The sequence below is a fragment of the Talpa occidentalis genome, unplaced genomic scaffold, assembly GCF_014898055.3.
Source record: "Talpa occidentalis isolate TD23 unplaced genomic scaffold, MPIMG_talOcc4v2.1 talOcc4.11, whole genome shotgun sequence".
Classification (NCBI taxonomy): Eukaryota; Metazoa; Chordata; class Mammalia; order Eulipotyphla; family Talpidae; genus Talpa; species Talpa occidentalis.
In genome coordinates, this window is record NW_023601104.1 from 62,389,600 (window position 1) to 62,404,164 (window position 14,565).

General features: G+C 38.8%; 2 protein-coding genes across 3 annotated transcripts in view; one reads left to right on the plus strand and one right to left on the minus strand.

Annotated features, from left to right (window-relative positions):
- The first annotated feature begins 1,511 nt into the window (after nt 1–1,511).
- On the plus strand, nt 1,512–13,715 carry RTRAF (RNA transcription, translation and transport factor). Its single transcript, XM_037503337.1, has 8 exons — nt 1,512–1,733; nt 3,750–3,874; nt 5,993–6,092; nt 9,214–9,300; nt 10,313–10,401; nt 12,857–12,925; nt 13,244–13,292; nt 13,393–13,715. The coding sequence occupies exons 1-8, from the start codon at nt 1,673–1,675 to the stop codon at nt 13,545–13,547; spliced, it is 735 nt and encodes a 244-aa protein (XP_037359234.1). The 5' UTR covers nt 1,512–1,672; the 3' UTR covers nt 13,548–13,715.
- Nucleotides 12,726–14,565, minus strand: part of NID2 (nidogen 2) — a 62,483-nt gene continuing 60,643 nt past the window's right edge. For both annotated transcript variants that reach the window (XM_037503339.2, XM_037503338.2), the window contains exon 21: nt 12,726–14,432. In XM_037503339.2, coding sequence (XP_037359236.1) covers nt 14,422–14,432 — 11 coding nt within the window. In that variant the 3' untranslated portion in view covers nt 12,726–14,421. The remainder of the gene's footprint in view (nt 14,433–14,565) is intronic.

The following is a 14,565-nucleotide window of genomic DNA, read 5'->3' on the forward strand; positions in this document are numbered from 1 at the left end:
ATTTTTCCTTCCTTGATGGTTTTATAGTATACTCTTGGGGGTTAGTGTTTCATTAATTATATGAGTGTGTGATTATGGCTGCAGCTTTGGTCAATTTTGTTTGCAACAAGACACACTTGAAGCTGGTTTTCTTAATTTACTCTGTAAGTATCTTAATTGGAAAATACAGATTGTCTCCCAGTGCCTCCCTAAAGCTGTACTCTGACCTGAAAGCATGCTTTATACATCTCAGAATTTATCATTTTAAGTATTTATATTTTATAAGTATTTTGTTGATTATAACTATTTATTTACATATCTATTGTTGCTAGGATACTTAAACTTCTGGAAAATATTTTATTCAATTCTATGCCCCACAAATGCTAAAGTGTATAGTTATAATCTGTTGAAATAAAACATGAACAGTCCTTACTCCCAAGAATATCAGTAGTTCCCCATATCATAGCAAGAAAAGCCTTTCATGATCAAGCCTGTGCTTCTGTCTATAGTCTCAAATGTCATTCTCTCTGACCTTTTGGCCTCTCTGGGACATGCTGCTTCTCACCCCTTGACTTTGTGCATCCTCTGCACTTAGAATAAGTCACCTTTTTGACTGGATGGTGAACTCTTCAACATCTTCAATCCTAGTTCATAGTACTATTGTTTTTCCCCATTAGCCTTTTAAACTCCATGAAAGTAGGGACCTGGTCTGTCTTGTTCACTGTTGTCTCTCCCATGTCTGAAAACACATAAACTGGGCCAGGGAAGGTCTTAAGACGTTTTATTATTTCTAAAAGGCAACAGAAAACTACTAAAATATACTAAATACTAAAAAGTTATGGACAAGTTTTGTTTTAGAAAATCACTAGCATTGCTGTGTAGAGAAATGGATCAGAGAAAGCTAGACCGGCACCAAGAAAACAGATCATGAGAATAAGCGAAAATGATGAGGCCCTGATTTGAGGTAGCATTAGTGGGATTGGAGGAGGTGAGGGATTTGGGATTTGAGACATGAGAAACATAGTAGGAGTCAGTGGCCCACTGTTGGCGGTGACTAAGAATGAAGCCAGTTTCTGGCTTCAGAGACTCCTAACTGGTGATCAGTGGAACTACCACATGGGTCTTGCATTTGTATATTTGCCTATCGATCACTTCCAACTAGTTTGAAAGGGGTTTTGCTAAAAGTCCTTGAATTAGCAGTGTTTTAAAGACCAGCACCTATTATGTAGGAAGCACACAATAAACAAATGAATGAATAAATGGCGAAAACACTAAAAAGTAATTCTATGAGCCAATGAGAGCTTATGTCCAATAGAATTCCTAAATTCATTCTCCTAAATATCACGAAATGATATATCAAGAAGTGAATTAAAATTAAAACTGACTGGGACAGCAGAAAACGGGCTTCTCTCAATTGCTTTCTGTCTATTGTACAACAAGAAAGCGGACAATAAAGTTTATTTGAGCGTCGACGTGCCGCGACGTGGCCCCGCCTCCTTGGCGGTGTCCGATTGGTGGGCATTCGCCGGCATCCGCCGTTCCTAAGCCACGATTGGCGAAAGCCGCCGTCATTTCCGAGCGTCGCGGCGTCTGCCCGCCCTCTCGCCGCGTTGCCGGTGCCTGAGCCGCCCGCTGCTGCTCGCCTCTCCTCTCCCGGCCGAAGCCCGGGGGACCAGAGCGAGAAGCGGGGACCATGTTTCGACGTAAGCTGACAGCCCTCGACTACCACAACCCTGCCGGCTTCAACTGCAAAGGTGAGGCGGCGGCGGCCCGGCCTGGCGGCGCATCCCTCACCCCGCCGGCGGCGGCTTCCTCAGCGCCGGGTCACGGGCGCCCTACCCGGACCCTCCGCGGCCTTGTCGCCCCCCGGGGCTCCGGGGTCCGGCTCCTCCGGGTTTCTCGTAGCTCTGCTCTCCGCCGAGCCCTCCTCTCCCCCTCGCTCACTCCTCCCTCGGCCTCGCCACTTTCTGCACTTGCTAAACTCCAAATACCACCCCCCACCTACCCCCTCAGCGCGCAGTTGCTTTTCGGCTCCCCACTTTCCGGGCAATGGAGCACCTTTAGCACCTGCGGTGGAGCAGAGTGTTGGGATCCGAGGAGGGTGCGGAGTAACTTGAAGACTAGTTCATTGCCTGCCAGGAAGGGGGGGTGGGGTGGGGGGTGGGGAGCTGTCGGAGCCCATCCAGCAGTTTGAGATCCAGACAATCCATAATGAAGTCCTGGCGGGGCAGTGTTGGGATAAGCGCTAAGTCAGGCTAATTTCGTTGTGTGGGTCTTGCAAAACAGTGGTAACAGGTGAGCGGGGCAATTGAATGGTAAATACAGAGATATTTAGGATTTGGCAGCATTCGAGTTTTTTAAAGCGTTAACATTGGCACCCACTCTTACTCAACTACAGCCCACAGCTCATTTTCCTTAACCTGTGGTAGAGGAGTAAGTTTGAAAGTGATCAAGGACAGCCTCTGATGCTAACACACCATGTGTTGATTCTTAAGACTTCATAATGGAAACTTGAATTTCAAATTGAAAAGGATACCTAAGCAAGTTAATAGGATTTTCTTGATATCCTGTAGAAGCATATCACTTCATAGACTTTTGTTTTTCTTGTTTTGTCTTTTATTAAAAAAGGGTCAGCGGCAGTAGATCTTAGACCTGGATTTGAATCTTTGAGCCCCAGTTTTCTCATTCGTGAAATAGAGGTTTATCTACCTCTACAGGGTGTGGGAATATTAAATGAAACGACATGTGTACTTTCTCTGGTATGCACTATAACAATAAATGATAATAGTCGTCAGAATCTTTCAGTGTTTAACTTCATGTACTTCATTATTACTTAGCTATAAATTTAAACCGACCCAACCCCCTTCCCCCAAGAAATCGGAATAGTAACAACTAACACTTGGTGCCAGATGTTTTATTGAATATTTAATCAATTCTCAAATCATTTAATTTTCATAACAATATTATTTAAATAAAGATTTATTTATGCATCCAAGAGCTGGGGTACAGGCCAGAGGTGCAGGGAGTGAGAGGCTTCAGCAGAGACAGAGTGGGGACCAGGAACAGGTAGATGTACTGAAATAAACCGCTGAGGGGAGCAGCATGTAAGACAGAAGAGGTCTGCTGCACTATGTGGGTCATCTTCCTGGCCAGGAGAGTGAACTCATGCTGCAGATATCTTCATAGTGAAGAGACTTAACCCCTTATGCCTCCAAGGGTGCCCCCCATTCCCATTGTGTAGCTCAAAAATCTGAGTCATAGAAAATTCAGGTGATTAGCCCAAGTTTACATGAATGGAGCTAGAATTTAAATTCATGCCAGAAAACTAAACATTTTAAATCTGTAACCCAGACTTTGCACTTTCACCTCCTACTTTGAGTTATTAAATTAACTTACTGTTTTTGAGTTTTAAAAAATTCCATAAGGGCCTCCCTGGTGGCGCAGGCATTTGAGCGCTGCACTGTGAAGCTGTCCACAGCCTCTGCAGCGCGGGTTTGATCCCGGCCTGATGGCGAGAATCTCACATGGCGCGGCAGACCTCTCCTGTCTCACCTGCTGCTCCCCTCAGTAGTGTATTTCAACAGTCTGCCTGTTCTGTTCCCCTCTCTGTCTCTAGTGAATCCTCTCACCGGCCCACGCATCTGGCCTGTACCCCGGTTCTTGTATAAATAAATAAATCTTTAAAAAAAAAATTCCACAAGACTGTATTTGTGGGGAAGAGAGTGTTTTATCTAGTGCTTCAAGTGACTCACATGTTATTTTTGTTGCAGATGAAACAGAATTTAGAAACTTTATTGTTTGGCTTGAAGACCAGAAAATCAGACACTACAAGATTGAAGACAGAGGTAATTTAAGAAACATCCACAGCAGTGACTGGCCCAAGTTTTTTGAAAAGGTAATGAATTAGAAATTAAAATAAGAGAATAAAGAACTCTTCTAAAATTGCATGAAGACAGACAACCTTAAAATTACTTTGTCCTTTTAATAAATAAAAAGATGAACAGTATTAGAAAAGCTGCATTTCAGGGACTTCATTTTTCCTGTCCATGCTGCTTTTAAGAGCAAATGTTATTATCCTGTAATGTATATTATATTCTTATCAAGGTTTTAGATTGAATGGAAATGATTCTGTTCACAAACCCTGTGAGGTTTTTAAAGGAATAATATTCTATAAATGGAAAAAATGACCAGAGTCAGAATTTCTGTATCAACTAAAATGTAGCAATAATACACTTACACTATTGTTAAGGCATTATTGACATGCCTGACAACTAGGGTTATTGTTTATACTTACATTTAACATGACACAGATGACCAGTGTTGTGTACAACATAAATAATACTAAAAAAAAGTGTGGAGCTTATTTTTGTGGGTAGAATAATTTTCACATTGACTTAAACCTTAGTAATATTTTTGCAGAAAGAATTATTTTCCACTTAAAATCGTTTTAAAATATTATATTGGACACTTTCATTGGCTATATTACATGAGTAAAGTTTTTCTTGAAAATATGAAAAGTGACTAATTTTCATTTGTTAGAACAGAGTGATAAGGTAACTAGCTTTTTCTGTAGAGGTTTCATTAACTAGGAATCATGGGCAAGTTTATTTACCGTTTCTTGATGTTCTTATCAAATGGGAGTAACAGTGGTACCAATCACATAGGGGTAGTATGTGTCGTTAATTAGTGACATACCTTCTTACATGCGTGAGAGGTGCCTGGCCCATAGCAAGTACTATTCGCTTTTACTTACAATGCCCCTACTGCTGTTACTGTAGTACTGAATTATTTTCCTTTTCCTTTGCTCTTAAAAAGTGTTTTTTCAAAGTTTCTTAAGACATTGAAATAATGTTATTAGGGTTTTGTATTTATGTGATATCTTTCTTATAGTCCATAATGTGTACAAGATAACACAAAGTTGCACATATAGAAGGCTATTTGAAGACTAATCATGTTTCTGATAAGAGAAAAAAAAAACACCAAAAGTGACAGTAAAGTAGGGTAACTTAAAGATAAATATATTGGAGCTTATATATCCAAATATTACATCCTCAAATTGGGGTCTCTTTGGAATTATGATATCATTGTTTAAGCCATTATTTGGAACTTTACTTGGAATTACTTTTAGAGCATGAAACATCTTTTGAATGTCTTTATTACTGACAGTTTTTGTATTTTGATGGTATGATCAGTCTTGTGAAGGAGGCGTTCTGTTTTGAAGCAGGGAGATAAAATTTTTAAAAATAAGTTGTTTTTTTAAAGATTTATTTATTTATGCATACAAGAACTGGGGTACAGGCCAGACGTGCAGGGGCTGAGAGTATTCACCAGGGACAGGGGCTGAGAGTATTCACCAGAGACAGAGTTGGGAACAGAACAGGCAGATTGACTGAAATACACTGCTGAAGGGAGCAGCGGGCGAGTCAGGAGAGGTCTGCTGTGCCATATGGGTTAGCTCCCTGGTCAGGGATCAAACTCCTGCTGCCGTGGCTATTGATAGCTTCATAGTGCTGCAACTCAACACCTTGTGCCACAAGAGAGGCCCACAAAATGAGTTATATCTAAAAAAAGTTGATTCATTTATTACCCCAGAAGGATTTTTACAAGTGAGTTCCAGGAGTTTGAATATTAACATTGTTGAAATTTAATTTTTGAAGTCCTTTCTATTTAATTGCTCTGAGTATTGAGACCTGAAGTCAGAAAATATAGATTCAGAAAGTTTTAGATTTTCTTATTTAATAAATAAGATTATAAACAAGGAAGTTGTTCTAGATCAGTGATCCCCTTCCTGGGATCTGGTAAAATTTCTGAAAGCATGATGGAGATACTTTTTTTTAAAGGTGGTTATGTTTCCTTCATTTGGGTTGTATAATAATATCTCAAAAGTTTAATGATATAAATGTTACAAGGAATTCTTAGCGCTCCAAACTAAGGTCTCTTTCAACTCTACCATTTTTTTCTTCTGACTTTATGGCAATAATGAAACTGGATTTTTTTTTTTTTTCCCTCACAGTATCTCAGAGATGTTAACTGTCCTTTCAAGATTCAAGATCGACAAGAAGCAATTGACTGGCTTCTTGGTTTAGCAGTTAGACTTGAATATGGAGATAATGGTATGTTTTGTGGAAAATGTGTGTTTTAAAGAGAGGGAGAAGAGGGACGGCAGGAAAAGAGTATTAAAAATGTCGGGACCTTACCAGTTTGTACTTCTTTGCTAATATTCTATTTTGGGCTCATTTTAATTTTATATGTCCACAGCTTCCTTTTCAGCATCTATTTAAAATAATACTTTTTCTTTGTAACCTGTATCCAGCTTCTGTTATACTTCACGACTTCTAAATTGTCTAGGAAAGAATTTTTCTAAAACAAGACTCTCTATTATAAGAAGTTAAAGGCAGTATCTTTTATTTAGGGTTTTTTTGTTTTGTTTTGTTTTTTTTGAAATTTGGAAGTGGGTCTTTTAAAAAAGACTGATTGAATGTCTTCTCACAAAGTAATACTACTTTGGCAAATTTCCCATTTTTCAGTCTGTACTTTAGTCTTTCAACTTAAGTTGTCAGTAGTGCTCCAGAATTGATGAGATAGGATTTCAGGGTTTTGGTTGCAGCAGTTTACTTCACAAGAGACTGAAACAAGTCTGTGTTGTTTTACTGTTGATACTTGTATATTGCTGTATTGATACTTAAGAGTACCAAAAAAAAAATTGCTATATGCTTGTGTTTTCTCTCATACCATTTCATTTTGAAAGGCCTGTTAACATCTAAATGCAGTATCCAATTTTACCTCCATCCTCTGTGCTTTCAGTTCATCTCTTCTATGGACTATGAGTTTCAGCTCTCTTTATCATTTGCTTTTGAAGCCTTTTTGCTGTCCTTTGCTTTTCCCTTTTCCTCCCATTCTGTCCCCACCCTTCTTTTCCCATGTCTGTTGCGTCTTTTCTCATCCACTCCCATGTCTGTTGCTGTAATTCAGACTCTTATCACTTTCTGCTGAAATTCTTGAACTGTCTTTCAAACTAGTCTTTTATTACTATCACCCTCTGTTATCATCCACATGACCCTTCAGGCTAACTTTACGCTGCTCTGTTTCCAAAGAACACCTCCTATTATGCACTATCGTCATTGCTGTCTCATTTTTGCCAAAAAATTCCAGGGGCCCTTACTCTGATTGTCACCAATACTCACATATTTAACATCCTTGCCAAACTAGAGTAATTCTTCTGTTTGCATCTCTTTTTTTCCCTTCCTGTACACTTTTTTTTCTTTGCTTACACTTTTCCTCTGGCTAATATGCTGTTTCACTCTGTCGCTACACATCTGAACCTTGTCCATCCTTGTAAGATCCAGCATAGATGTCACCTAACAGCAGTCACACTTCCTTTTGAACTTACATAGCTTATAACTATGTCTTTTATTTGCCATTTTCCATTGTGCTTATATCTTATTTTCCCCAGTTATTTGTAAGCTGACCCTCAACTTCTGTTTTCTATATGATATCTCTCAATTTCCTGTGATAAAATACCACAAACTTAGTGACTTTAAACAATTATCTTACAGTTTTGAGGTCAGAAGTCCAGCATCTGTCTTAGAAAAGTCAAGTAATCAGCAGGACTGGTTCCTTTAGGGATTCTTGAGGAAAATCCATTTCTTTGTCTTTCAAACCTTCTAGAAGTTTCCTGCATTCTCTTTGGCCCCTTTATCTTGAAAGCCAGGCACATAGCATCTTCAGTCACTTTGTGACTATTTCCATTCTCACATCCTCTTCTCTGTCTCATCTTCCTCCCTTGAATAAGTGTGCTGTGCTTTCGGCCCACCTAGGAAATCCAGGATAATGCTCCTATTTCAGGGTCCCTATTTAATTACATCTACCCTTTGCTATGTAAGGTGACATATTCATAGATTCCAGGAATTGGGACATGATCATCTCTTGTGGGAGGGAGTCCAGTCATAATTCTGCCTGCAATAGTACCTGACACAGTTTCCTGTAGACAGTAGATGTGCTTATCAACTTTAATGAATGTTTGGCAAATGCAGTACATGAATACTTATATATACTAATACGGAGCAGCAGTCAGCCCCTTTTTTTTTTTTTTTTTTTTTTTTTTTTTTTTGTGGAACTCTCGCCAGTGGCCCGCCGGGGAACGAACCGGCGCTGCAGAGGCTGTGGGCAGCCTCGCAGCCCAGCGCTCAACCGCTGCGCCACCAGGGGAGGCCCCAGCTATTTTTTGCTGGTACTTCAGGCTTAAGTTTCAGAAACCTTATGGCAGAAATCATAAAAGCTCTAAATTACTGATTTGTCTCTTAAAAAAGAAGATTTTAGGTTCTATTGAAAAGATGTGGCGGACAGAAACTTACTTTTTAGTGAGTTTGTATTTAATTTCATATAACTTATACTTGCCCTTCTTCTGTTCTTTTGCCCCAAGCAGTAAAAGCAGACTTTTTCTCCTACACTTTAAAGAGTATCTGAAATATATTACTTCAGAAATGTTAATGAAAAATATTTGTATCAGGTATTCCAGTAATTGTTTTAGCTTAATCAAGCTATAATCACATAGTCTTCTGTTTTTCATAGCAAGAAATAATTTTTTTTAAGATTTATTTATTTATGCATACAAGAACTGGGGTACAGGCCAGAGGTGTGGGGGGTGAGAGGATTCACCAGAAACAGAGTGGGGAACAGAACAGACAGACTGACCGAAATTCACTGCCGAGGGGAGCAGTGGGCGAGACAGGAGAGTTCTGCTGTGCCATGTGGGTATCTCTTTGGCCGGGGATTGAACTCGTGCTGCAGTGGCTGCGAACAGCCTCACAGGTTGCATCCTAACCCCTTGCACCACCAGGAAATAATATTATTTATTTTTTTAAAGATTTATTTATTTATACAAGCACTGGGTACAGTCAGAATCTCGGGAGGGTGAGAGAATTCACCAGAGCCAGAGCGGAGAGCAGAACAGGCAGAGTGACGAAATTCACTGCTAAGGGGAGCAGTGGGCAGCAGGAGAGGTCTGCGCGCCATATGGGACCCTTGCCAGCGCCTGGGAATCAAACCGGTGCTGCAGAGGCTGCGGGCAGCTTTGCAGCCCAGCGCTCAACCCCTGCACCGCCAGGGGAGGCCCAGGAAGTAATTTTAATTGGATGAGTTGTCTTATGCTTATAATACAGTTTGGCTCAAAGTCAGTAAATAAACAGCGTTTGTTTAAAGTTCTACAAATTGTATTTTTACCTATTTCTACAGCTGAAAAATACAAGGACTCATCACCTGATAATACAAAAAATGCTGATAACGCAGCTAAAAATGCAGAGCCATTGATCAATTTGGATGGTATGTATTTAATGCATAAAATTGATCAACACATTTTTTCCCTAAATGCTTTTTTACATTCTAAAAAACAAGTCTGGGTTTACTTAATTTTAGTAATTCAAGAATGTTTCATGTGGACTGCCAGTTACAACATACTTTCTCCTTCGTCTTATAGTTGCGTAGCTGAATGTTAAAATGCTGTTCTTTGATCTGCTTATAGCTATTTAGGGTTTTGATTTGTATTTAATCATGGTGGTAATTGTTTGCCTTCTTGTGAGCTTAAAATATTTTTACACTGATTACACTGAGACAGTGGTAAAATTTTTTCATTATTTTAATTCCCAGATGTCTTTCAGAAAGTAATTCTTCTGAAAGTATGAAGACTAATTACTTAGGTTGTAATAATATGTTAAATAGTCTTTCACTCACTGATTGTGACCTATAATTTGTGAGTTGTCCTTATGAATTAATAAGCTGCTTGGACACTGCAAAACTACTGCTTAGAGGAAAGGTTTTGGGAAAACTGTTCATTGACAGGTTCTATGTTTTAATAGCTCTGGGAAGAAATGTTAATTAAAAGTGCTACATAAATGGGCTTTGCAAAATGTTAAAGGAAAACCTAGTGTGAGTTAATATGGTCTTTCATTGGATTGTTCGGTGTGGCTGATTAATGAAACCATTTATTTCATCACTTTACCTAATTGACTATTACCTACGCTACTTTTGTTCAGTTTAATTTTTTTTTCTTACGTCGTGGGTCATTTGTCTATAGTTATTGTTCCCCGTAAGTGTGGCCCTCCCACCAATAATTCACCCTCTTACCACCACCCGGCTCCCCTGAGTGCGTCTGTCCCCTGCTCTCATCACTCACTCCTCCCCTGCTGCAAGACGTAGATTGATGGTCGGTCCACAGGCCTTGTTCAGAGTTTTAAATATTAAGAGATCTATTGTTACTAGAAATCTAAATATTTTTGTGTATATATATATAATCATGTTTTTGTAGCTGTAAGTTTCTATTTTTAATCTTTTATAGTAACTAATCCAGATTTTAAGGCTGGTGTGATGGCTTTGGCTAACCTCCTTCAGATTCAACGTCATGATGATTACCTGGTAATGCTTAAGGTCAGTTTCATACTCTTGATTTGACATAAGCTCTTTGTCTATTTTTTTTTTCCTAAACACCTGTTTTCTAAAAATTAGCCTGTTTGATATTTGAATTTATGATTGAATTACTATGTGGTACATAAAGCAAATTTTATCTGTTTTGATAAGTGATATCAGAATACTTACTGTGTGCCTCCCACTATACTAAATACTTTGCAAAGATGATCTTTCATCCCTCCCAGTAATCCCAGAGGTAGGAGGTAGTCTTTTTTTTTTTTTTTCCCCAATGTGTATATGAAATAATTGAGATTCAGAGTAGATAATGTTCAAGATGGCATTATTTGAAAATGTTAAGAGCCGGGATTTTGATCTAGCCACTCTGATCTCATCCATTCTTTTGTATCACTTTACTAGTGTTTAATCAGTCCTTTTAAAGATTTGTGGTCTGGAAATGCCAAATTAGTAATGGTGAATTAGGTCAAAAAGATATACCCCAAAATCTCTTTGAAGAATGATTGTTTCTGGCTTCAAAGTCCCCCATTCTGGGTAGGCCACTCACATTTGTTTACTTCAGGGAACCCAGTGGTCTGAAAGAGGTCTCATAATTCTGAGGAAATATATACTAATATTTCAGAGGACTTAACACATTGATTGACAGTGGTGGGATGGGGGTGGTGGGAGAGTTAAGATATCAGACTTGGAGATTATTTCAGAAATTATTGAGTTTATGAAATTTAAAGAGCTTTTTACTACACCTGTGCATGTAAATTACCTTTGTAGTAAGTTGAATAATTAAATTTACTCATAAGAGTAGTGGTGAATAGGTGGCAATTTCACAAAGTGTAAGGACTTCTCTATGCTGAATCTAAATGTTAACTTGGATTTCCTCACCTCAGAATGGATTTCAAGAGACAAAAATTTGTTTTTGGTGAACTTTAGTTCTTTTAAAAACTTGTTCCCTACTGAGGCAATCATGTAAATTGCTTTGGAACAGTTCTTCAGTGGCCATGTCAGCTTTCATCATAAACTGAGAGGAGAAACAGACAATGCATCCCATATTTGGGGTGCTTTCCTTAGACTTTAAAAACCTGTGGAAAAATTATAAATCAGCTGTAACCAAAAAGCTTTGTAGAATTCTAATCATAACTGCATGTTGGTCCTTTGTGGGTTTTTTTTTTTAAAGATTTATTTATTTATATGAGCACTGGGTACAGTCAGACGCGCTGGAGGGTGAGAAAATTTACCAGAGCCAGGGCGTGGAACAGGACAGGCAGGCCAACAGGGTGCGCTGCTGAGGGGAGCAGTGGAGGTCTGCTCACCATGTGGGACCCTCCCTGGTGGCTGGGGATCGAACCAGCGCTGCGGATGCTGTGGGCAGCTTCGCAGCCCAGCGCTCAACCACTGCGCCACTGAGGGGGGGCCCCTTTGTGTTACCTTTAAGAAGCATTTAAGCAGTACATGACAGTATGGGCTCTAAAAAGATAGGTTTGAGAATCCATTCATTACATGTGGGACCCTCCCTGGTGGCTGGGGATCGAGCCAGCACTGCAGAGGCTGTGGGCAGCTTCGCAGCCCAGCGCTCAGCCACTGCGCCACTGGGGGGGACCCCTTTGTGTTACCTTTAAGAAGCATTTAAGCAGTACATGACAGTATGGGCTCTATCTTAAAAGGTTTGTTGGGTTTGAGAATCCATTCATTGCATGTGGGACCCTCCCTGGTGGCTGGGGATCGAACCAGCACTGCAGAGGCTGTGGGCAGCTTCGCAGCCCAGCGCTCAACCACTGCGCCACTAGGGGAGGCCCCCTTTGTGTTACTTTTAAGAAGCATTTAAACAGTACATGACAGTATGGGCTCTATCTTCAAAGATTTGTTAGGTTTGAGAATCCATTCATTAGCTGGCAGCTGGACTGTTTACTGTATTTGCAATTATTGTTAGACTGGTTTAATATTCTTCAAATGTAGCATTTGGTTTCTGTCATTATTTAAAAGGAAATGTTGACCATTTAAATTCTTAACTATTTAGGTGTGTACAGGTACATGCATCCACTTATCTGCTATTACCTTAGTGATGGAGACTTGAAAACACTTTGCTATATTGAAAACACCAAGGACTGTGTATAGGATATGCTGTCCTTTGTGCCAAAGGCTGTCTGTCTACATATGCCTGAGCATGATTGTAATTTGAGTTCTTGTAAGGATATTCAAGAACATGGTAACAATGACTGTCTTTTAGAGGGATGTCTGAGGTCAAATGTAGGATGGAACCTATTTACCATGTATACGCATTACCTATTCAAAAAAAATGTGAGCATTACTACTTCATTAAAAGTGATAACTTTTATTACAAATAGCCATTTTATTAATTGTGTAGTTAATGAACTAAGTAATGCTAACTTCATTAAACTGGGCATCCTTATTCTCTATCACAGAAAAGGAAAGATAACAGCTAATAGGGCATTTTTGGTTTTCTCAGGCAATTCGCATTTTGGTCCAGGAGCGTCTGACACAGGACGCTGTTGCTAAAGCAAACCAAACAAAAGAGGTATGTATTTTTTAATAAATTCTAAATTATTAATGGTTTTCTTCTGATATTTTTATGAATTTAAGTTTTGCATGCATGCTTAAAAAAATACCTGTTTTGTGTTAGAGCAAACCAGAGAATGGATACTTGAGCTATTTCATTTGTCTCATATAAAGGATTTGGATGGGCGATGGAGCTAAATTCCCAGTACATGAAAAAGGCCATTTGTTTAAAGAGAAAAATCTCAGTTCCCTTGCTAGGCAAGGTTAAAATAGCTGACTGCTTTGCAGTTTCAAATGAGAGATTTATTTGTAATGGAATTGTTATTTTTTTTTAAAGGGCTTACCTGTTGCTTTAGACAAGCATATCCTTGGTTTTGACACAGGAGGTAAGTGACTTTTATTCAGTTTTTAGAGATGGGGACCTGTGTGAGGAAATGGTCTTTAAGTATCAAGTTATTAATTAATGCAGTGTTTCTTATAAAACAGATGCGGTTCTTAATGAAGCTGCTCAAATTCTGCGATTGCTGCATATAGAAGAGCTCAGAGAGCTACAGACAAAAATTAATGAAGCCATAGTAGCTGTTCAGGCAATTATTGCCGATCCAAAGACAGACCACAGACTGGGGAAAGTTGGAAGATGAACATTTTTAGGATTTCAGCTTCTCACCTACTTAGTACCATTGGGAACTGTGTACATTCTGGCATGTTTGGAAATCAAATGTCACATTTTCAAGGGAGGAATCCCAGAAAATTGGCTGTGTTCTAGAGATTTACCATCATTGCTTTTTCTTTAATAAAGTTGGGAAAGTGGATTATTTTTGACTGTTATTTGTTAAGTCCTTTGTGGTTACAGGTATATGCCATAGACAGTACAAATCATAGGAAAACTTTAAAATATTTTATTGGTGTAATCTAGAAATTGAGAACTGTTACATCTTTGGTATTTATACATGTAGTGATTTCTGTGGGTAATTCTATAAAGGAACTTACAGGATCAGAAAATACAAATTGAAATATTCTAGCACCTTTCAATATAAATAGAAATGTAGAGGTAAAAAAAAGTCTTAGAACTTTTGCTGGGAAACTAAGTTGGATCTTTCCCATCAGTTCTGCATTGCCTTCTCTTGAGGTTTATGATCTTTACGATTGTATTTTGTACTGATCACATGTGCTTTAATTTCTTGGTGAGAAAGAATCTAAGGCAAAAATTAGATTTAGGGTGTACACTGGTTTTTAACTGAATGAATTTGACCTTTTAAATATGATAAAATGTTTGTAAAGTTGCTTTCAGCATGAATTAAGTTCTATTACTTTTTTTTAAACTTGCTTTTAAAAATACAGTAGTAAAGATTGAGGTATAAACTTTTCACAAAATATACTTAGTCTTTTTGCACTGTATGTCCAGGAACTTCTAATGGCCGATTCCTTTTTCACTTTCTTCACCTTTGTTTTTCAGTAAATGTTCTTTAAGCTCCAGATTCTTATTGTAAACTCCAAGTCCTTTACATACCGTATTTACTTTCTTCCTGCCGTGGGAAGTGAGGGAGGGAAAAAGTGGATTTGTTAACTGAGTTGCAATAGCACATTATTTAGTGTATAGTTAATCTAAGGAGACTTAGGTAGTAAAGATTGGTTGCCCCCACGGTTTGGCCATTAATT

Excerpts from the sequence above, each read along its gene's own strand:
- RTRAF (XM_037503337.1), top strand. The coding sequence starts at position 1,673 with ATGTTTCGACGTAAGCTGACAGCCCTCGACTACCACAACCCTGCCGGC. Across the intron at positions 3,875-5,992 it reads GGCCCAAGTTTTTTGAAAAG|TATCTCAGAGATGTTAACTG; the intron begins GTAATGAATTAG and ends TTTCCCTCACAG. Across the intron at positions 9,301-10,312 it reads GCCATTGATCAATTTGGATG|TAACTAATCCAGATTTTAAG; the intron begins GTATGTATTTAA and ends AATCTTTTATAG.